The 22,203-nt window shown below is 54.4% G+C and overlaps 1 protein-coding gene across 2 annotated transcripts in view; it reads right to left on the bottom strand.

Annotated features, from left to right (window-relative positions):
* Positions 1–4,460: 4,460 nt before the first annotated feature.
* SPHK1 (sphingosine kinase 1) overlaps positions 4,461–22,203 on the bottom strand; it is a 31,358-nt gene continuing 13,615 nt past the window's right edge. The window contains exons 2-5 of one of the 2 annotated variants that reach the window (XM_073310947.1): positions 12,411–12,560; positions 11,516–11,610; positions 10,501–10,679; positions 4,461–6,217 (exon numbers count right to left, since the gene is read on the bottom strand). In XM_073310947.1, the coding sequence (XP_073167048.1) occupies positions 5,401–6,217; positions 10,501–10,679; positions 11,516–11,610; positions 12,411–12,560 (1,241 nt within the window). In that variant the 3' untranslated portion in view covers positions 4,461–5,400. The remainder of the gene's footprint in view (positions 6,218–10,500; positions 10,680–11,515; positions 11,611–12,410; positions 12,561–22,203) is intronic. The other variant, XM_073310948.1, reaches the window with a different exon arrangement.

Here is a 22,203-nt window from a genome sequence, read left to right as displayed (position 1 = left end):
TGTACCTCAGTTTCTCCATCTGTGAAGTGCTTTGACATCTACTGATGAAAAGTGCTACGTAAGAGCTAGGTTTTACTGTCCTCAGTGGAGCCAGTGAGGAAAGGTGGCAGAATCTAGCCCTGAGGAAGCTTAGTTAACTGCTCTGTAGCTGACTGGTGCACCTAGGGGCCGATTGAAAGCCCTCTGAGGACAATGGGCATCTTTCGAAGGGCTTTGGATAAGGCTCTTCATTTATACAAGGTTCAGGAAGAGCAGCTTTTCTGTCCAGTAGTCAAGGTAACACCAGGATCCAGCAACCTCACACAAGTTCAGCTAGTCTGGTAATGGGGTCTGAGATGCCAGCTTGTCACCCCTAGCTGGCTTGTTCAGATCTAACTTAAACTTGCAGTAACCTGAAACCTACCATGTCAGCTGTTTACGGACTGATGTGAAATGAGGTTTGCCCACCTGCCAGTGGACATCTGCCCACATCCTAAACTGCCATTATGGATAGCATCTCGGGGTGACCTTATCAAAGAGGCCACGGACAGAACGGCCATAAGAGTGTGAGGAGGCCCTTCAGAGCAGTGAGATCAGGCAGCAGAGTCAGGAGAAGCTTGCACCTCTTTGGAAAGAAGGTTTCAGCCATCAGTGCTGCTCTTCCAACCCTTTCATGATGCCAACAATCAACCTGCCTTTTGCCAAGCTGACCTTTCAGTCCCTAGGACAATGTAGGAGCTGTGTTTAGAGACCTTGGTACTGCTTGGGCACAGTGCGGTGAACTGAGGCTGAACGACTCAAACCTTCTGATCTAATGGAATGGGGTGACATCTTGGCTCCCACCACCAAAAAAGGGAAGCTGAGAGGGGCTGGTGGATGGTGCTCAGGCCTGGAATTTAGAAACTCCTCGGTTCTAATCCTGGCTGTTCTGTTGATTCTGAGACTTTGGGAGCAAATCACTGAATCTTGCGAGGCTTCAGTTTCCCCCATGTTGCAGAATGGGAATAAGGCATTCTGCTCTAGGATGGTGGTGGACTTAGGTGCTCTGTGTAAGTACCATTTTTAAGGGGTAATGACAGAACAGGTATGGTTAGAAAAGATTTAAAGGGACAGCACCAGGGACAAGGGTCAAGGATGTGAGGAGAAACCAAAGCAGAAATGAAGTAAATGTGAACCTTAATGACTGCCGTGAGACTTCAGAGCACCCTTTAACAGCTCTGCATTCATTGCTCAGATCATATTAAGTGTAGGATGCTCTGGAAGCTATGGCAGGAGCTGGAGTGCTGCAGGTTAATGGCATTTGCTGTAGGCTGTAACTGCAAAAGCAAGACTAGTTTAGTTAGCCATGCTCGGAGAGGAGGGAGGCCTGTTCCCAGGCAGTTAGTGCCAGGGGCTTACCTTAATGAATGAACCAGGGCCAGGGTGGGTGTACACAAGCATGCCCCAGGGAGCAGGAGGCTCCAATGGCTCTCTTCTTGTAAAGATAACAGCAGGGGTATTACGGGGGGAGGGGAGAGGGGGAGCTACTCCAGGGGGGCCAGGAATCCTCCAGGGAGTTGGTGAGTAACTTTGATATGCACTAGGACATAAGTCTCCCTTTTTTTGGTACCTCACAGCCTGACAGCTTGGCTCTGAGACAATGAGCTGCTGCCAGGGCTGGGTTAACCTTTTGTGGGCCTGGTGCCAAACATGTATGTGGGCCCCCATGGAGGTTATGGAGCTTGGGGGGGGGGGGGGGGGGAATGTCACTCCCTAGAGTGAGGAGCCACCCAGAGGCAATGTGGCATGGTAGGGACAGCCCTGCCCCACCCAGCCCAGTGCGAGGGCACTATTTACAAACCGGTAGTTGCCAGATGCACAGTGGCCTGCACAGCCCTGTGCTGCCAGCATGTCCCTTCCCCTCAGGGGTGGGTCCATGCTGTGCCACACAGCCCCCCCCCCATTCCCTATGGCCAGAGCTCCCCGGACCCGCTATGCCCGGCACCCCCGGACCCCTCACCCACAAATGCACATCACCCTGCCTAGCACCCCCCCTGCCCACAGCCCCACCACAACTGCCCAGCACCCTCCACAGAACCCCCAATCCCTAGTGTCTCAACACACACAGATCTTCCCTGCCCCCTCACAGCCCGCACCCTCCAGGGACCCACCCCCTGCCTCCCAGCTGCTGGGAGGTGACTGTGTCTGCTGGCCTGAGCTGGTCCTGGGGCTGGGAATCACTCCGGCCCCTCAGGAGTGGCAGGATCATCTAGGTCAGGGCCTGCCCTGGCTGGGCTGTCTCAAAACACACTTGCCAGGAGAGGCCCAGACAAGCTCCTCCACCCCCACTGGCCAAGACTGGCCAGGCTTCTGCACCAGTCCCAGGTGGCTCAGCTCCAGGGAGACAGGCAGGGCCCCACAGGTGGTGGGAAGCAGAGACTGCCCGGAGCCGGAGGTGCACTGGGGTCCAGCCAGGCGGCAGAGAGGAGCCGGGCAGTGGGGCTAGGGGCAGGAGAGGAGCCCTCAGCCTGAGGAGCAAGTGATGGGCGGCCGGGAGCTAGTGGGCTGGCGGGGTCTTGGGCCGCAGTGCAAGCAGAGCAGGCCCGGCTCCCTTCTGAGCCTGGGCCACGCTCCCTTCTGAGCCTGGGCCCGGCTCCCTGGAGCCACTGGCGCTATTATAAACCCAGCACTGGCTGCTGCTTCTGCAGGTAAGGAGCTTTATGCTTCTGAAGCAGAGAACTCAGAGTGGATGCAAATGGCTGGTTGTTCTTAGTAGGCACTCACAAATGGGGAACACAATGCTGATGGCCTTAAGCCTCATGGCTTTGCCTGCAGTAGCATGCACTACCATTTAAGAGGAGTTTGCACAGTCTCAATTGCCAACTGTGTTGGTTACCAAATTCCAGGCAATTGACTAGGCTAAAAGACAAGGGTGCTCGATTAGCAGGCCTAGGGGACAGGATGGCTGCTGTAAAACCAGACTCAAACCACCTGGCCCAAACTTTGGAGACCTGTAGGTGCTGGAATGCAATCTGCAGAGAAGCTGCAGCTGTAGAATTCTAGGCCAGGCAAGTGCCCATGAAGGGCTCCCTTGAAAATCAAATCCTCCTGCAGAAAAATCAAGGGTTCAGGAATCCAGGAACTTCCTGAAAAACTTGTGGATTTACAAAATAAAATTCCAGAGCTGCTGGAGCTGGACATGCAGGAAAAGCCGGTATGTGCCTATGTGGTGGAATTCTCCAGCGAGAATCTTTCAGACACTGAACCAGAACTAAGACTGCAACACTGGTGAAAGGGAGACATTTCTGCAGGCAGACCTCCTGATCATCTGTTGAAGGGCCCATGCTATTGATTGTCACCTGACAATGGACGAAGGAATTAGATGCAGTTAAAGTGTTAGGCCAGAGTATCACTGTATCCATTTGTACACCTGGCCCAATGCCATACAGAAAGATACCTTCCCCCCTACCCCTTATTTTGGGATATGGGTCCTGGTTGTTACCTATCTTGTTGGAGTGAAAATAAATCTGAGCTCTGTATGATCCGGACTGGCTGGCAAACAATTAGGCTTTTCTTTCCCTTCTTTGGGATCCTAATTGCATAATTTTCAGCTGAATAAACGTGAACAGCAGCTGCTGTCTATGGTTCCTCTGTCATGGCTGAACATTCTAAATCTGGCTTCGTTACTCTCGCTTTAGATCCAAAATTAGTGGCAACCAAAAAAATGGTGTCACTGTATGAAATGGGTAGAATCAGCACTTGGTGGCTGCTCAGGCTGCCTGTACAGCCAGCCCTTTCCCACAAGCTTTTGTCTGTTTAGATTGCATGCCTGCACTGGTGCTGGAAGTCTCGGCATGCTTCAGCTGGCCTGTGGATGTGATGAGTGTGTTCTTTACAGCTATTGCTATCTACCACAACCTATGCAATGTGGGCCATGGACATGAATGCTGTCTAGGTTTTCATAGGGCTGCCCATCCCTCTGGTATCTGACCGCCAAAGAATGCTATGCAGTTTGATTTTATAAAGATTATTGTAACATTTCTGATTTTCTTTTTAGCCTATTTTTCCAAAATGTTTCTAAAGAAACTGCTGTTGGACTAGATTGGTGGTTTCCCCCTCTACAGTTAAAACATATAAACTCAATGGACCCTGCAAAATTAAATGTTTAATACCTTGGATTAGGGTGACACTACTTCTCCCAGCTCTTGGCCCCCCATGAGTCATCATAGCCAGGCCCTAGAATGGAGAATAAAGGGATTTTCTAGCAGGCTGACTGGGATTCTGTGCAAATGCCAAGAGGCATTGCATTTTGGAGCAATCAACCCACAACCCCTTGCTGGCGAAATCTGAAAGCAATAACCCCTGAGATGCTGCTGCTCCAAGAAACTTTGCTTATTACACCACAGCAATCCCAGGGAGGAAACCATCCAAGCTGGGACTTCCGGGTGCTTAGGTTTGCAATGAAATCACAGTGCCCACCATATAACAGCCAAGGCCTCCTGTTTTGGAAAAGCTAGATCTTTATTGTCTCATTTTAAGGATAAACTCTGTCTCCATGGAGCTTTTGGTAGATATATTTTTCTTTAAAAAAAAAATTGGTTAATTATAACAAATGTTGGCCCTAGAAGTTTAGAGTTTATGGTGGAGCCAGTTCTCATTTCCCCACCGGCCCCAGGGGCTTGGTGCCCATTGTATCTGCTGGTGCTGAGGCAGTGCTCGGTCTCTGTGGCACTCTGCTCATGGGGGAAAGGGTAGCAGCGCTCTTGTGCCTTCAGTGTATTGTTGAGCTGTGGGAAGGGAGCAGACTGGCTTTGTCCTGTGGGGAACCAAGCAGCAGAAATGCAGAAGGCCTATACTGCAGAGAGCCTGGGTTTGGCGAATCACCTGGCTTCAGCTGCGGAGTCCCTTGCAAAGACAGGCCGATCTGGAAGCAGAGAAGAGAAGAAGCCCAGCACTTGGGGGTGGTGGGAGAAATATCCTTGCAGCTGCTAAGATGACCTGGAAAGAGCTGTGCCTGTATTCGGGTACCATCACCTGCCACCCACGGCTCAGGAGTCCCCTCTCGCTAGGGATCGCTGTGTCCCATAGAGCTTCCTGACTCGGGGGGTGGGAAGGGGGCAGGCCAGGCTGTGAGTGTCCCTCCCCTGCCCTCAAACTTACTAACCAAACCTCTTAGCAGTTGGCCCTTAGTGCCTGTGATCAGGCAGGAAAAGAACTGTGCTGGGAGTGGGACTCGGGAGGTTGGGCAGAGCAAGGGGAACAAGAGACCCCTGTGAACTATTCCAGAGGAGGAGAGGCACGCGGGCTGGAGAAGACACTGAGTAGCAGGAGGTGTAAGCGTTCCCTGCAGTCGTCCTTGCCTGTCCTCCCACACTGCACCCCAGGGATGCACATGGTCAAAACCCTTTTTGAAGTGGTTTATTTGTCAGGCTGGCAGGTGGCTCAGGAGCCACTGATGATGCTGCAGAATTGGTTGTGCACCTGGCCCTGCACTGGCTCGCATGCCAGTGGCTCGCCATCCACCGTCATGAGCCCGGTGGAAGTGAAGGGCTCAAGCCGGAAGGCCCTCACGGGGACATAGTGAAGGTGGGGACAGTTCAGGTCCAGGTGGGTCCCCTTCTCCATTGCTAGGAAGATTCTGAGCAGCCCCAGCCGGGAGACCCCAGCTTTCAGGTAGAAGAGGTGCATGGAGCCGTCATGAAGCTTGGCCGTGGGGGCCATGGTGAAGTCAGCGCCCACGTGCGACTGGTAGATGGCGAAAATGGAGATAAACTCTTCCTCAGGCACAGTGGTCCAGTGCTTTGGGACTGGCTGGTCGAAGGGGACCAGGAGAGGGTCCTCTGGCCAGGACCCCTTGTGAGGGGGCTCTGGCGCCCCTGGTGCAGGCTGAGGGAGGATATGGAGGGGGTGACCATTGCTGCATGGCACATGGTGGCTATTCTGCTCTGAAGGGCTGCCAGGGGCTGAGGAGACCGAGGATGACGTCTCCATGGGCAGGTAGGAGAGGCGGCCCTTGTAGACCTTCAGCCCAGCCAGCTGCTGGATGGTGCCCACAGTGAAGCGGGCATTGCCCAGTTGGCGGTACTTCTCGCTGGCGATGTCCACGTCAGAGATGAAGCCCCAGCCGAAGCTGAGGAAGGAGAAGAGGCGCTTGCCGGAGGCCGTGCTCAGGGAGACCAGGTCCATGGGGGCATACAGGCCTTTGCAGAGGAAATAGGTGCAATTGGTCAGTAGCTCCTTCCTGAAGGCCTGCGTGTTGCTGTAACAGAGACAAAAGCAGGCAGATCTGTTGAGCTGGGACCCTCACCTTGTCCGAGGCACACTCCAGTGGTCGGAGCGGGGGAGGGACTCTCGGGACCCCCCCAGGGGCCTGCTGGGAGACTCCAGACAAGTCCCTGCAGCTCCAGGGTGCACCCTTTGGCTGAGGAAGACACTGCAATTGCAAAATGTCTCTTAAGTATTATTGGAATGTGACTAGAGCCACTGGGAGTTTCAAAGATCCCCACCTGCTTGGAATCAACATGATCCTGTCTACCACCAGAAGAAAAGTCTCCTAGAAACTCCACGGGAGGGGTTTAAAACCTAGCTCCCTGGGCTTGTGCCCGTTTTCTCAGACTCAGCTAGTGCTTCCACCTGTCCTTTTCCTGTCCAACCAGCCTGGAATCACCCCTCTTGGGCTGACCAGCTGACAATGCTCCACAAACGGAAGCATCACTGACCCCCATTTGCTCCCCTGCTATGCTCTCCTTGGAGAAGCCTTTCTCCGTAGGCTGCACCCCGCTTTGTTCGAAGCTCCAGCAGCGGGAGGGGGAGGCAGAATAACCCAGAGGGGCAATTGGCCAGGCACAGGGTTTGCTTGGTGCCTTTGTTTGCAAGGCCCTGCAGCCCAGCCTGGCAGAGGCACGGCCCTAGATAACCAGATGCAAGAGGCGCATTGCTGTTGTCAGACTGTCAGGAGCGATCTGCCAGCACGAGAGTGAGGCAGCCAAGCTCAGGGGCATGGCAGACAAGAAGCCCCATGGGACACCGGCACGTGTAACCTCGGTTGTCATTGACTCTGTCCAGGCCACTGGTTTCGTCTGGCTCGGGGAACCGAAGGGCCTGTCCCCCAATGACAGCGACTGGGAGCGAACCATTGGTATGGACAGATTTGGAGTGGCAGCCGCCCTGCCTAGAACAGCAGAGCTCTGCCTAACAGCTCTTGTTCTGGCTCTGCCTGAGCCAGACTGCCCTCGCGCCATGGCCAGGACGTGCCCTGGCCACTGGAGAACAAGGTCGCCTGTCTCAGGGGGCTCGGCTATTTACACACGCACCACGGTAGCAGCTGGGCAATGGGGGCCGGGCAAGGTCTCATCATTTTAGGTATCCTTTGCTCCCCTCCACCATGGCCCAAATCCACGTCGTTAGGGGCCCAATGGCCACTCTCTGATACCCCGGGGTGGCTCAGCCAGGAGCTAGCTGACTGCCAGGGGGCAGAGGGTTTGCAGCTCCTGGGAGATGGAATCAGCTCAGAGCCAGCAGATGGAGCAAGTTGCATCTGCCCTCATTTCTGCTGGGAACCCCCTTCCACTAACTCCTGCACTGGGCCGAGCCAGGCCAGGGACCAGCTAGTGGGGAGGCCAGGCGCAGCTGGGCCGTGGGCGTGAAGCTCAGAGCAGCTTTGCACAGGAAGCCAGCCCAGGCGGCAGCAGAGAAAAGGCAGATGCGGAGTGTCCCACCTTCCCTTGCTGGTGGAGGAGGGAGCATGGCTAGGGAGAGGGGCAGGGTCTCACTCTGGGAATGCAAGTGATTCCCTGTGGGTCTTTTGGGCGTATCAGCTCCTGGCTCCTGCTGCAGGCTGTTCTGCCTCCAGGCGCAGCAGCTGCAGGGGCATGGCGGATGCTGTAGATCCCAGGCAGGGCTCTGGGGGACCGGGAGAGGGGGGCTGTACGCGCCGCTGGTGAACACCGGGCGGGAGGGGCTGAGCTCTTTGGAAGCTCAGGTTTTAAGTGTTACAATGGTGGGTGCTGGGCACCTCGGCAAATCTGGCCTTTATGCAGGTGTCTAGCGTGGAGTTGGGCCATGAATGGCGCCCCAGGGGCGCGGGTTGCTGCAGGAAAGCGGCTGGCTAGGAAGTGGTTTATGTTGAAGTGAGAGCAAAACTTCCATTTTTTAAAATGTATTTGAATGGGTTTTGACCATTTTAAAAACCACCATTATTGAAATGGCAACGGCCACACTTGCTTTGGGCTTTTTGTTCAAAGGGGGCGAGTGATTGGCCCAACCCAACCTGTTACAAAACTTCTGCCCAGTCTGATCTCGGCCCCGGAACGGACTGTGATTGCGGCACGCTCCCCGCAGCTGTTGCCGCCACACACACAGCTTAGCGTTGTTCTTGAAGGAAGGCAGAACTTGCCCCTGGGCTAGTGAGCAGAACTTGGCCCAAACCCCTCTGTACTCTCTGTGCTGCTTCTGCTGCATGCCCAGCTCAGCCTGCTCTGGGCAGCAGCTCCCCGGTGCGTCTCACCCAGTGACGCCAAGCACTTGGCAGGGCATAGGCAAATATCACCTCCAGTCTACTAGGGGAAACTGAGGCAGAGTGGTTAAAGTAACTTGTCCAGGATTCTGCACTGGGAATGCAACTCTTCTGCCTCCCCGAGCAGGGGCTGGAAGGAAAGTCCAGATGGGGAAACAGAGAGAGCAGGGCCCAGGGTTAAGGAGATCTGTCGCCACACTAGGGCGAGTCTCCTCTGCGCAGTCAGCTAAACACAGTGCCAGTCTGGGAATTGCTCGGTGCTGGGGGGAGAGCCATTCCCAGGGGACTTTCGGAGGCAGCATGAGGCTCGGCTGGCTTTATTGCTTGTCTTCCTGAGCCCATGCACCCCCCCTGACTGGAGGGAGCAGAGGGGGGCAGGGGCAGAAGGGTCTATAACCACTAGATCACACTGCTCTCCAGAACCTATAATTGAAGCCGGGATTCCTGAGCCCAAGCACCCCCCTCTGACTGGAGGGAGGGGGGCCCATGTGTTCTCAGGAGCACCTATCTACTTTGCTCAAAGCTTCAGAGACCAGTGAGCTGGGGCCGGGCAATGTCTGGGAGCAGTCAGATGGCTGAGCATTGTGGCTGTGAAATCAAAGCCGCCCGTTTGTGCCCCCACCCGGAGCACTGTGCAGCGGGAGCTGGGATTAGCCTCGCAGCAGCAGGGCCGAGCCAACCGCGCAGGGGCAAAGGCCAGCGCTGAGACTGGCAATTTCATCACGAGATGAGAAACGTGAGCCAAGGGCTTCCAGTTAAACTGCCTCTGCGTGCCCCTCCCCCTGCCCTTCTCTGTGCCCCAGCTATGCCAGGAGCCGGAGCTACTCCACCCCATCACGCCCCGTTTTGCTGTGCAGCCTAGGTAGAGTGCAGACTCTCGGGGGCTTGTCGGACTCTCCCTGTGCATGTGAGTAGCGCTGAGCCCAGCAGGAACAATAATCCCAAGCTCTCTTACCCCACTTTTCATCCATAGCTCTCCACACACTTTTCAAAGGAGGAGCATTATCCCCGTTTTACAGATGGGTAAACTGAGGCACGGGGCAGTGAAGTGACTTGCCCAAGGTCACCCAGCAGGCCGGTGGCAGAGCCAGGCATAGGACCCAGGTCTGTTGAGTCCTGTGGTCCATCCATGTGGCCACGCTGCTTCAAAGGCCCCCTGCTCTGAATGGGGACCTCCCTCTAGCTGCTACTGAAATGCAAATAATTAGGAGTAGCAGGGAGGCTGAAGCATGCAGCCATTCTGTGATGCTGTTAGCAGAGCAGGAAGGGCTGGGTGACTTTGTGCGGGGGGGGAGGGGAGGGGGGTTTGGATGGTAACATCTCTGCATCCGGAGCAAGCCCTGTCTGTGCTCTCCTTGCACGTGGGGACAAAAATAGTGATCACACCCTATGAGGGAGACATCAGCTGCTGCGTAGCTCTTGGACATGGCTCTAACCTGGCTTTTCTGTCCACGCATGCCCCAGGAATGCCCAGCTGGGCCACCTGCCTGCGAAGATGGCAATTGCTGCAGGGGGCCTTAGCTTTGCACTCTGCTTTTCGCAGGGGCAGGGCTCAACTCTGCCCTCTCGCTCACCTACACAACCTCACTGGGCAGAATTCAGCCCTCACTAGCTGCCTTAGCCAGGCTCCAGCAGCCCAGGTCTGCTAGGAATGGTGCCAGCCATGTGGCAGATAGCACCGGAGACTGGGACGTGGGGGTAGCTCTTGCCACTGGACAGTCCCTGTGGTTAGACAGGCTGCCCTTGGTGTGGGGGAGTCCTTTGCAGTCATTCATTTGAACTAGTTTCCTGTCGACTGAAGTCAGCGTCAATGGTGTAAGGTGGTTTACAAGGTCTCGGGTGAACCTGACTGCCCCTGGCAAGCCAGTCAGTGCCCCTCTGTCAGCGGGCTTCCCTGCCAGGGGCCTGCTCCACCTCTCCACTGTGTGCCCCTTCCCCAAGGAGCCAGTGGTGACAGCTCAGTGAGCAGGTCCTGGGCCGGCGGCTGGCTGAACCCTCTGTGCTCTCTGTGGCTGAGAAGCCCTTACCCGGCGTAGTGGTTGATGGAAGCGGACAGGGCATTCCCAGAGCCCCCAGGCAGGGTGCAGAGAGGCTTCTTGATGGCGGCCTGCCAGTCCTCACGCTCCATCAGGCCGTTCACCACCTGCAGGGACAGAGCCACACAGCTGGCAGCTTCCCAGAGAGCGCAGCCCCATCCTTTCCCTGGCTGCTCTAGGGGAAGGGAATGGATCAGAGGGAGCCAGTACGGTCCCAAGGTCTCTGCTCGGGGGGGGGGGGGGGGGCAATGCAGCCCCCTGCTCTGGCTGCTCATGCCCCACCCCCACCCCACCCCCCCCACACACACACAGGCCAGGGAAGCCTGAGGAGGTTTTGGGTGCCACCTCCTCTCCTTTGGTGCTTCTGGAAGCTGCCCAGCTTGGCTCCAGGGCACAAGCAGCAGACCCAGGAGCTATTTGTCCCTGGTGTCTTTTCTCCTTCTTAGCCTTTGACAGCGTCGGGGAGGGCAGCGTGAGAGCGTGCCCCAGCCAGGCCCAGCGACCATCCAGCCCACATCCCGCTGCTGCTCCTCCGTCCTGCCCTGCCACGCCACCTGCTGCTCCAGCCATGTGCCCCACATGCGCACACACCTCGCCCCATGACCTGCAGCTCCCTCTTCTTCCAGGCCTATCCTTCCCTCCCGCCCCCCAGCTCTGCCGCCGCTTCAGTCCTGACCTACTTCCCCGCCCCATTCCAGGCCTGGAGCTCCCAGGGCTGCCTGTGCTGTTTGGGATGCAGGCTGCTGCCCAGAGACTCACCCCCGTTGGGATCTGAGCCGCCACCCATGCCCGGCTCTCTCTTCTCCACCTATGCTCCCACTTCAAACTCTGGGGAGGCGCAGCACCAAGCTCTGCACCCCCAGCCTCTGCAGGGGGGCAGTGGCTGGAGACACCCACACTCCCTTTGCCCAACTGCCACAGTGTAAAGGAAGGCCAGGCCTGAGGGACTGGCTCGTCTCCTAGTTGCCAGCAAAACAGCTGCCTGGCTTCCTGGCTGTCTCCTCACCTCATAAAGCAGGCCATCCCCAGCCAGGACAGCCACAGCATCCCACTGGGATAAGTCTCCAGCCCGCACCAGCTCACGGGCATGATTCGGCCTCTCTGGGGAGAGAAATACAGAGCTGCTGGCAGTGGGGGTGGCATGGCCTCACGTAAGCATGGGCTGCCAGGAATCGCCATGGTTGCCTCTCCCTGCACAACCCTTGCAGACAGGAGGGCCCAGCCTTCCTGGGTGCGAGAGGAATAAGCCACAGGATGTCCCTTGGGCTTCCCAACCCAGGCTCCCAGAATCGGATCCAGTTGGCAAGAGCCTAGCCCGGCCCAGGAGCAGGAGAGAGACCCACCAAGACAAGAGAAGGAGTTCTCATGGCCAAGGGCACACGAACCATTGCTCCTAAGCGGTGGTTCCCTGTAGGCCCCCAGGAAGGCTTCACGGGTGCATGGGAGAAGGACACTCCCAGCAGCTCCCCCTGCCCAGCTCGCCTCCTTCCGCTGCCACCCTTCCGTTCTCCTTGCCGCAAGGTGGGATTGCAAAGCCAGAGGGGAAGGTGCCCCCTTCTCCTGCTTCTTGCCCCCTTCTGTCCATTTGAATACTATGCATCCATTGGTCAAATTTAAATGAGTTGCACTTTATTTGCATATTACAAGGCAGGACTGGTTGAGAGGCTCCCAGCTGGAGAGTTCCTAATGTTACCTGGCAGCCATGGTGGGCAGAGAGGTAGAAATGAAGGGCTATCAGCTACTATCCCAGGCTGCACAGCCAGCCATGCAGGGAGAGCTCAGCCAGACAGCAGTCCCCTACCCAGCGAAATGCCTTCCCCTAAGCCTGGCAGCGAGGGGCCCCTAGGAGGCAGCCTGGGCGAGGCAGAACTCGCTGGGCCCTGCAGCGGGAGCAGACTTACCGGTCACAAAGAGGGTGAAGGCTACGTCGGCCTCAGCCAGCATCGGCTGCACTAGGGAGTGGAACAGCTGCAGCGCGTGCCCTGTTCCGCTCTGGGGGTTCAGCAGCACCAGGATGTGGCAGGGCCGCGGCAAGAGCCCCCACGTCACCCCTGAACAGAGACGAGAGAGGAGAGACTCAGCATCGGCGGTGCCTCTCCTGAGCTTGCTGTGTTGGCCGAACCCGGCACAGCTCCCCTGGCCAGGCTGGGAATGGGCCGGATGGGACCTGAGGAAGCTTCCTCACCCTGAGTTTTCAGGAACCTAACACAGCTGTCCCCAGCCTGGGGGGGAGCCCCATGCCCTAGCACCTCAGCCCGACTAACAAGCTGGCTGCTTGGTACTGGCAGCTGAAAGGCTGCTCTGACCTGACACCCAGTTCCACAGACCCCCAGCAAAGCCTTTTCTCCTCCCTCACGGCTGGCCCCAGTCCCTCCTCAGCCGGCGTAGGGGGGCAGTCAGCCCCCATGCAGTCCTGAGCCAGCCAGTCAGTGCCAGGTGGTTCAAATCTAGTCAAACAAAATGAGGAGGGAGGGGCTTGTGTTACTGCTGGGAGAGTTGGCTGGCTGGGCTCTGCTTGGGGGGGTTATTTGTTTTCTGCTGGCTGGTTTCCTTCTCTTATCTCCCTGTAGGAGGCTGAGGCAGATGGAGTCTAGGCCCATCCCCAGAGGGAAGAGATCCCTCCACAGAGCCCAGCTGGCTCCCCATCCCTAGGCTTATGCAGTGGAGCACGTACAGCTCATCCCCCAGGGTCAGAACCTCTGGGCCATGGGCAGGTGAGTCACGAACGGGGATTTACCATCGTGGTGGATTGAGGGTAATGGTTGTGGGGCAGGTGGGGGGAGGGCTGGGACTAATTGAGGTGTGTATGTTACTGTGAACGTCCCATACCTCGCAGGAGCTTGGGAAAGGTAGCCACCTCCCCACAGCACTAGCCCCAGCCAGTGGCATGGTCAGAACATTGATGGCTTGTGGGGGGGTGTTTAGGTGCCATGTGATGGGCGCCCTCGCTAACCTGTCTGTGCTGCGAGGGGACTGCCGGAGGTGAGGAGCCACGCATCAGACACTGTGAAACTGCTGGTAAAAGTTTTTATTGTGTAAAGAAAACAAGTCTGAATGAAACTTGATTTGGGATGGAGTTCCTGTGTCTTTGTGAAGCGGGGGGAGGGGTGCAGGGCATGGCAGGGACCAGCTGAGTATCACTGGAGCCGCTCTGGGGCCTGCGAGGAAGTGGTTTGATAGACGGTGCTCTGAGCAGTCAGCGATTGGTGGGCAGCATGGCTGGGGGACAGTGCTAGGGGCATTGGTTGAACTGGTGCAGCCACGATGCCGGCTTTGCTCCTCTAGGCGAGGGGTGCAGGCTGGCAGAGTTAGGAGACCGGCTGGGGACTAGTGCACTTGTACCGGCAGGTGGAGTGTCTGAACTATTAAAAGCTCTTGTGGGTGAGAGCATCTTACAAGTATGGCAGAGGCCCAAAGCAGTGGACCAGATCACGCCTGCTCTAGTGTAGACAAGGCTCAGCAGCAGAGTTACCATGGTCACTGAGGGCCAGGGAGAATAGGGTCCCTTGTTGCGTTTTTGATTTATTTGATTTCATATGGACGCAAAAGGGTGGCCTGGAAGACAGCCTTCCCACACAGATGCCTGGGTGACCACCCTTGGCTGTGAAAAGTCCTCCCTTACACCAGCAACTCTGCCTTCCCCATTTCAGAACCCCAGCTCGTTCCCTTTGGTTGGAGTTACAGAGCGAGGGTGTGCCCAGCTATTTTATCAGTGGTAGGACTGAGAGCAGCACTGTCCTCTTCCCCCAACCTGGAGTGATGCTAGGCAGAGGGAAGTAATGTGCAATGCTGGCTGAGCCATCTCCATGATGCTGCAGGCATTTTAGGGTTGTCTTTGATCCCCTGCAGTTCCCCTCTTCCAGGTGAGCAGCATGCGTTGCCATGGCCAGAGAAGAAAACACTCCTAAAACCCTGGAGCTGCTGAATGCGGCCTTCCTACTATGCGTTCACTCTCTCTCTCTCTCACACACACACTTTTCTGCACATCCTGCAAGAGCCACAATTGGACACTAGACCAATGTTCACAACTCCTTGTGTTCCCTGGGGCTCAGGAGACAGGTTGCAAATCAAAAGCTGCAGCCAGGTCAGCACTAGACACCCAAGTTCTTCTTCCCTCCCCTCGGCCTGTGGCCAGGAACAGCTCCCACCTGCTGCACACTTGGCAAGCAGAAGAGGAAGGAAGGCGGGAGAGTGAGAAGGCTTTTGTTTGCTTAAAGCTTGCTGGGGGCCGCTCTGGGCCTAGTGAGCTCAGTAGCCATAGGGAAGAGAGCAGCGATGAAAGCTGCCATTTGTATGCATCCCCAGCAATTTCCCAGTCTTGTTCCCAATGGAATAGGTCTGGAGAGAGAGGGACCCATGGCAGATGCTTATCGTTCACCTCGTAGTTATCAGTTATTAGTCTCTCATGCTTCAGTTCCATGAGCTAAGGCCCCACCTACACTGTAATTACACCTGAGTGAGGAGATGCAATTGTATCGGACCATTGTCATCTGTCCTGCTCACCACACTGTTTCAGCATGGAGTCGGACCTTAAACGTGGCACTAACTAAGCTCAGCGAGTAGGATTGGCGTGACTTTACCTGGGGTCTCTCAGCGCATTACTGTCTCATAAGGCCCACACTTCAGGTGCTGTCCTCATTACAGATTGCAACAGCGTCGTAAGCAGGTCAGGAGACAGCCACCCTGTCACTGTGGTCTGGAGGGCTTGTAAAGCCCTTACTAAACATAAATGACACTTGAAATGTGTCTGTGAAATCTGGGCAAGAAAAAGGTGTTAGAACATGGCAGGGTGAACACGGGGTGGACAGGAAAAGAGACTCAGGTGGAGAAGCCACGTTTCGGCCCTAGGTGATATCTAGGTCTCTGCCAGAGCTTAAACACAGTTATAACACAGATGGGCCACAGTCGTGTTTCACCAGAGACTGGGAATGTTTGTACAGAGTAGGCTGCCAGAGATGGATAAATGAACAGACCAAATGCAGCCTCTGTGGCTGCCTCTAAACAAAAGCATTGTTTGGGATATTTCACACCTGGGCATGACTGATGGAAACAAAGGGAGTGCTAGAGTAAACAGAACTGGGGTGGTTTTGCCACCTTCTGTCCTCGACCTGTAGGGAGCAGGCCTAAATACTATGTGGGGTTAAGAGTTCCCAAGCCCGGTTCTCTAACGCTCCTGCTGTTGCTATCACAGGTGAGAGTTTACGCAAGGACATGAGTGTAATTCAGGCTTGTGGCTTGTCCTGGTCAAAGGCCACCAGGACAGTGGATGCACTGCTGACCCCCAGAACTCTCCAGCTCCTCCTGGCCCCATCCATACCAGGGGTGGTAATCATCGCTCTCCACTGCCTGTCCCGGCTACGGATATAAACAGTGTCTCTCCTAACAGACTGACAAACCAACCTAGGGTAGAGCCATTGCCCACCTGCCATGTAATCTGGCACAAGCCTTTGGCTGGCAATTTACAAAACATAAGCCCCTGTCCTCTCTTGAATGCGGAATCCGTGCCACTAACCACAGCATTGTGGAAAAGGGTGGTCATGCCCAGTTAAATGTGCATGCTGTCGACCGAGTTTCCAAGCCGTTGGCTGCTAGCCCTGTTTGAGCTGTACCTCAGACAGGCTTTCTGTGTGTGAATTAGAGAGCATGAGACATGTACACGGTTCAGAAATAGCAGGCAATGTTAACAATTAAGACGAGCCAGGCTGTCGTTTTCTGCCTTTGAATGCATCTGCCTCCAAAGGAAACTTTCAGCTACCCTGGCAAGGAATGAAATCCTCCCCTGAATTCCTCTCCCACAGCAGTTTTGGAGAAGTCTCGCACGTTAACCTGCAGCCACTCTGCCCTCGCGCGGTCGATCCCCAGGGAGGGGTGCTGCAGGGGAAGGAGGATGGAAGAGGAGAGGCTGTGAGTGTGTTGGGGACATTACACAACTCCAGGAAGGGTACAAGGAAGCTGGGGGACTTGCACTAATTTGATGCAAATCCTAGACAAATTGGAGGATTGGGCCAAAAGAAATCTGATGGGGTTCAACAAGGACAAGTGCAGAGTCCTGCACTTAGGACGGAAGAATCCAATGCACCGCTACAGACTAGGGACCGAATGCCTCGGCAGCAGTTCTGCAGAGAAGGACCTAGGGGTGACAGTGGACGAGAAGCTAGATATGAGTCAACAAGTGTGCCCTTGTTGTCAAGAAGGCCAATGGCATTTTGGGGTGTATAAGTAGGGGCATTGCCAGCAGATCGAGGGACGTGATCATTCCCCTCTATTCAACATTGGTGAGGCCTCATCTGGAGTACTGTGTCCAGTTTTGGGTCCCACACTACAAGAAAGATGTGGAGACATTGGAGAGAGTCCAGCGAAGGGCAACAAAAATGATTAGGGGTCTGGAACACATGACTTATGAGGAGAGGCTGAGGGAACTGGGATTGTTTAGTCTACAGAAGAGAAGAATGAGGGGGGATTTGATAGCTGCTTTTAACTACCTGAAAGGTGGATCCAAAGAGGATGGATCTAGACTATTCCCAGTGATAGCAGATGACAGGACAAGGAGTAATGGTCTCCAGTTGCAGTGGGAGAGATTTAGGTTGGATATTAGGAAAAACTTTTTCACTAGGAGAGTGGTGAAACACTGGAATGCGTTACCTACGGAGGTGGTTGAATCCCCTTCCTTAGAAGTTTTTAAGGTCAGGCTTGACAAAGCCCTGGCTGGGATGATTTAGTTGGGATTGGTCCTGCTCTGGGCAGGGGGTTGGACTAGATGACCTCCAGAGGTCTCTTCCAACTCTGATATTCTATAATTCTATGATGATGGTTAGTAAGGAGGAAGGATGGTCCTGTACTTAAGGCCTCCAGTTAGGAGTCAGGACTAGTGGGGTGAAATCCTGGCCCCACTGAAGTCACTAGCAACAGGATGCTATTCCCACTCTCCCACAAACTCTGGGATCTTGGGTGAGTCACTTCCAGCTTGGCTGGCAGAGGTTCTGAGCAGCAACAGCTGCCCTTGGAGCCAAGGGGAACTATAAATGCTCTCCTTTTCTTCTTAGAAATCAGGCCACTAAATCCTCTGGGCCTCAGGGTCTTCATCTGTATAAAGGGAACAATCGAGGCATTGGCAGACCTGGTCTTTGCAGCTTCGCTCGTGAGCTCTGCAGGGCCCAGACCTGTCGTCCTTTGCCTGAAAAGCACCATGCTGTGCGTGTATGGGGCCAGATAATAAGAGAAACACCCTTTGGGGATAGGGCTGTCTCATTTGGTATCTTCCACAGCGCCAGCCACGCTGCCTGTCGGAAACAAAACCACCTCCCAGGGCAGGGGTGAGGCAGAATTCGCTGATGATAGTGAGCAGCTCTGGGCTCCTGCGGTGCAAGGTGGCACAGAAGGGCAGAGTGATTTAATAATTTTTATTAAGATGATGTTAAAATAAAAAAAAATGGTAAAGAGTTTAAGCGTAGAAGTTTCTGGTTATCAGGGAATAAGGTACAGATTATCAAGGGGTGCAAAGTTCGGTTTAGGATCAGGTGGCGTAAGGAATACATAATCGGCAATATCCCCAATTGGGGATAAAAGGTTAATGGGTCAAAGTACAGACATTGAGATATGAGGGTATGTTGTTCATATAATGGCTATGTTCAGGTGTGGAGTATAATGAGCGGATACGATGATGGGGATGGATTTACCCCTCATTTGGTGAGATTTAATGTTCAGTGAGTTTATGGTTCCAGTTCATATGGTCCAATGGAAATAGTCTCTCGGTCCCTTTCTCATAGTTGATGTCATTCTGGCTCACACCTCCTGGTACTGTCGGTGGCCGGTGATGTGTTCGATGTAGATGCTATTACACCGAGCTCTTAGCACTGTTCATCTGCAGATCGTACAGTGCTTTACAAAGGAGTTAAGTATCATCATCCCCATTGCACACATGGGCAACTGAGGCACAGGAAGGCCAAGTGACTTACCCATGGTCACCCAGCACGCCATGGCAGAGCTGGGACTAGAACCCAGGCCTCTTGACTCCCAGGCCAATGCTGCATCTGCTTGGCCTCTGGCACTTATTGGGGGTACCCAAAGGGGGGGAAAAGTATTGCTCTCACTTTGGTAGAGGGGGAAATAGGCCAAGAGGGGAAGGGGCTGGTTTTCAGCAGTGCTGAACAACTTCAAGTGGCTTCACTGGGAATGGAGAGGGTTCAGTACGCCCACACCTTGACTCCGGTGTGCAGTTCTGGTTGCCCCATCTCCAAAAAGATATCCTAGAATTGGACAAGGTACAGAGAAGGGCCACAAATGACTAGGGGGTCTGGAACAGCTCCCAGATAAGGAGCAATTAAAGACTGGAACTTTTCAGCTTGGAAAAGAGATGACTCGGGGGCGGGCGGGGGGGATATGATAGAGGTCTATAAAATCTTGACTAGTGTGGAGAAAGTAAATAAGGAAGTGTTATTTACCCCTTCACATAACACAAGTACTAGGGAGTCACCCAATGAAATTAATAGGCAGCAAGTTTAAAACAAACACAAGGAAGTATTTCTTCACACAACGCACAGTCAACCTGTGGAACTCCTTGCCAGAGGATGTTGTGAAGGCAAAAACTGGAATGGGGTTCAAAAAAGTACTAGATAAGTTCATGGAGGATAGGTCCATCAATGGCTATTGGCCAGGATGGGCAGGGCTGCAATCCCATGCTCTGGGTGTCTGATTGCCAGAAGCTGGGAGTGGATGACAGGGGATGGTTCACTTGATGATTGCCCTGTTCTATTCGTTCTCTCCAGGCACCTGGCACTGGCCACTGCTGGAAGACAGGCTACTGGGCTAGATGGACCATTGGTCTGACCCAGTATGGCCATTCTTATGTTCAGTTCCTCTGAAAATCAGGCCCTCAGTGATCTTGCTGAAGGTCACACAGTAAGTCAGTGGCAAACCGTGTCCTGCCTTTAATTTCCTGCTCTCTCCTCCAGTCCTTGTTGCTGTGCAGGTCTGGGCTGAGTGTTGTATGGTGTGGAGGCTGGATGGGCAGCCTTCAGGCTCCAGTTTAAGCCCTGCAGGACCAATCTACTGTTAACTAACGCAACACCCTCGTTTTCCCCCCATGACTCCATCACTGCTGCCCTGTACCATCTCTGGCTGCAGGCTCAGGCCTTCGCAGAGGGCCATAAAGTCCAGCAGAGACTTGAGTGATTCAAGCCGCAGAATAGATCAAGTGCTGGGAGATCCTAACCCTAGTCTGTGGAGCGGCTTCAGATCAGTGCACCCTGGAGGAGGGGAAGGTGGTTTAACCTATGAGAATGGTCAGTGCTGATGGGCCAGGCTGAAGCACAGCTGGGGCTGGCCAGCATGGATAGGCCAGCTGGGGATACAGGGTGCTTTAAGCCAAAAGGGTGAACAAAGCTGGAATGTGGTTTTTAACCTAGCCACACTAGCTAGGCCAGCTATGCCCCAGCCCCATGCCACCACCACACTAAGCCCTGCATAAGCATGTTTGAAAGTCCTATGGCTGTGGAGCTAAGCTGTTCATTACACAGAGGTTATCCTCTTCCTCCTCCAGGCAGGCACTTCCCTCCTCTCTGCTCTGCATTCTCCCCTCCAGCACAGGAATAACTCCCATGGACCCACTGAATCCTGGGGGAGGGGCTCATCGGGTCCCCAGGGGTCCAGCTCTAGGATCTAGTTTACAAAGCTGCGACAATGCATTTATCTCTGGGAGTCCAGAGAAGTTGGGGCAGGGGGAGGTCAGGGGAGCTGCTGCTGATGGTGTAGCGTGGCTAAACTTGGAAGCCAGCAAATTCAAGACAGTTTAGGGTGATAAAGTGAAAAGCAGCATGAACTGGCATGTCTTGGCCCCCTTCTCTCCCCTGATAAGCTGCTCAGGAGGCTGTGATAGGATCTGTGAAATCTCCTCCACCCCAAGGGGAGAAACTCAAAGGAAAGAGAGCAACAAGGTAACACCTTCCATTAAGCACCTGACATTTGCATTTAACCTAGATGAACAAGATGCTGTAAATACCAGTGAATAACTAAACAAAGGAAACCAAGCATTTGACAACTGAGCTTGGAGATGGACAGAGACAGCCAGGAAGCTTCTGCAAACAGGTCACATTTCAGAGTGAATTCACTGGAGCTGGGATGACTCTCCTATTGAGTTTGCTTTCCTTAAACATGGTTAGTGTATGGGCGGGGCCCCATCTACCCTACAAACCCCAACTATCTACTAACCATGGCCCGAGTGCGGGGTAGGGAAACCGGCCATATTGGCCCTGCGTCTCTGAACATGGTAGAAATGGCAGTGTCGATCTGTATAGCTAGGTACTTATATCCCCATTTTACAGATGGGGAGATGAGACTGAGAGATCAAGGCAGAGTTGTTCAGAGCTCCTGGGGATTTAGACACTCCACTTTCTGAAGTTAATAGGAATAGTGTGTCTAAATCCCTTGGGTGGCTTTGGAAAAAGTCTCAGCCTAACTGACTTGCCCCAAGGCACACAAGGAGTCTGTGGCAGAGCTGTGGGTTGAATCTAGATCTCCTGAGTCTCAGTCGCTGCCTTAACCACTAAGCCCTCCTCTCCCCTCCCAGAAAGCCATTCTCCACAGCAAGCGCTGTAGGATAGGGACACGTGGCTCATAGTTCTCTGACTCAAGCTCAGATTTCCTGACCCCACCAGAGAGAGAGAAGGCTGTTATTGCCAGAAATATTTGCTTGGTCATGTTCTGTGAAAACTAGTCACCAAGGAAGCAGCCCAGTTGCACAGCTGGGGAACTCAGGCATGGTTCTGTACAAACAAATCCCGCAACCTTACGGACCTGTCTGCACTCTGGACACAGTGTCAGCCAGGGGAAAGAGCGTTTAAAGCAGGCCTGGGCAGCCCTGGCGTTCCAGCATTAGGGGTAGAAGGCCTCTCCCCCCCCCCCCCAGACAAGGCCGGCGCTAGTTGACGCCGTGTTGATGGGGTGGGTGTCTAATACAGATTTACAATTTCTCTCTCATCTCCTCACCCCTGAGCCCTTTCTCACCGCGTCTCCTTAGCGAGACACGGCAGCGACTGCGTTCCGGTTTGGGACAAACTTGTGCAAGTGGCTTGACAGACGGTGACGCTCCCAGGCGTGGGATTCCCATACAACGCACGCTCGTGATCTCAAGGGGGAGATCAGCTCTGCTCCAAAACACTTGCGGCACAATAACTGAAGCCCCTCTATGGCAGATTCATGGCAGCAGGCCCACCTGTCGGGGCCAGAGCTGGGGTGGTCTGCCCTCCGGGTTGTGTCGGAGGTGCCTTTCGTTTATACGCAGTGGGTGAAATCCTGGCCCCACTGAAGCCTAAGGGAGTTTTGCTGTGCATGTCACTGGGGCTAAGATTTGACTCTGGGGCCTTCTCTACAGTGCGGACATGGCTCTAGTGCTATTAAAGTGCTTATACCAATCCAGCTTGTGCCGGCTCAGGGCACTGGCATAAGCATTGCTGGTATAAGTTATACTAATAACTGCATCCACATGAGGCTTTTACCAGCATTGCTCCGTCGGTAAAGCTTTTTCAGTGTGGCCCAGGTTTGAGACGAATTTGCAATTTACAGACTTCTGCTGGCACAGCAATGTGGGTCCGGGGCATTGGGGGGGTGATCCCTGACCCACAGAGCGGGGCTAGCAGAAGGCCCTTGGTTAGATGCAGTAATACTGGCAAATTGCCACTGCTCCAGCTTGTTCTGCTC

Source organism: Lepidochelys kempii, chromosome 14 (genome assembly GCF_965140265.1).
Source record: "Lepidochelys kempii isolate rLepKem1 chromosome 14, rLepKem1.hap2, whole genome shotgun sequence".
NCBI classification, from domain to species: domain Eukaryota; kingdom Metazoa; phylum Chordata; order Testudines; family Cheloniidae; genus Lepidochelys; species Lepidochelys kempii.
The sequence above is the reverse complement of the archived record's forward strand: the minus strand, read 5'-3'. Positions and strand labels throughout refer to the sequence as shown.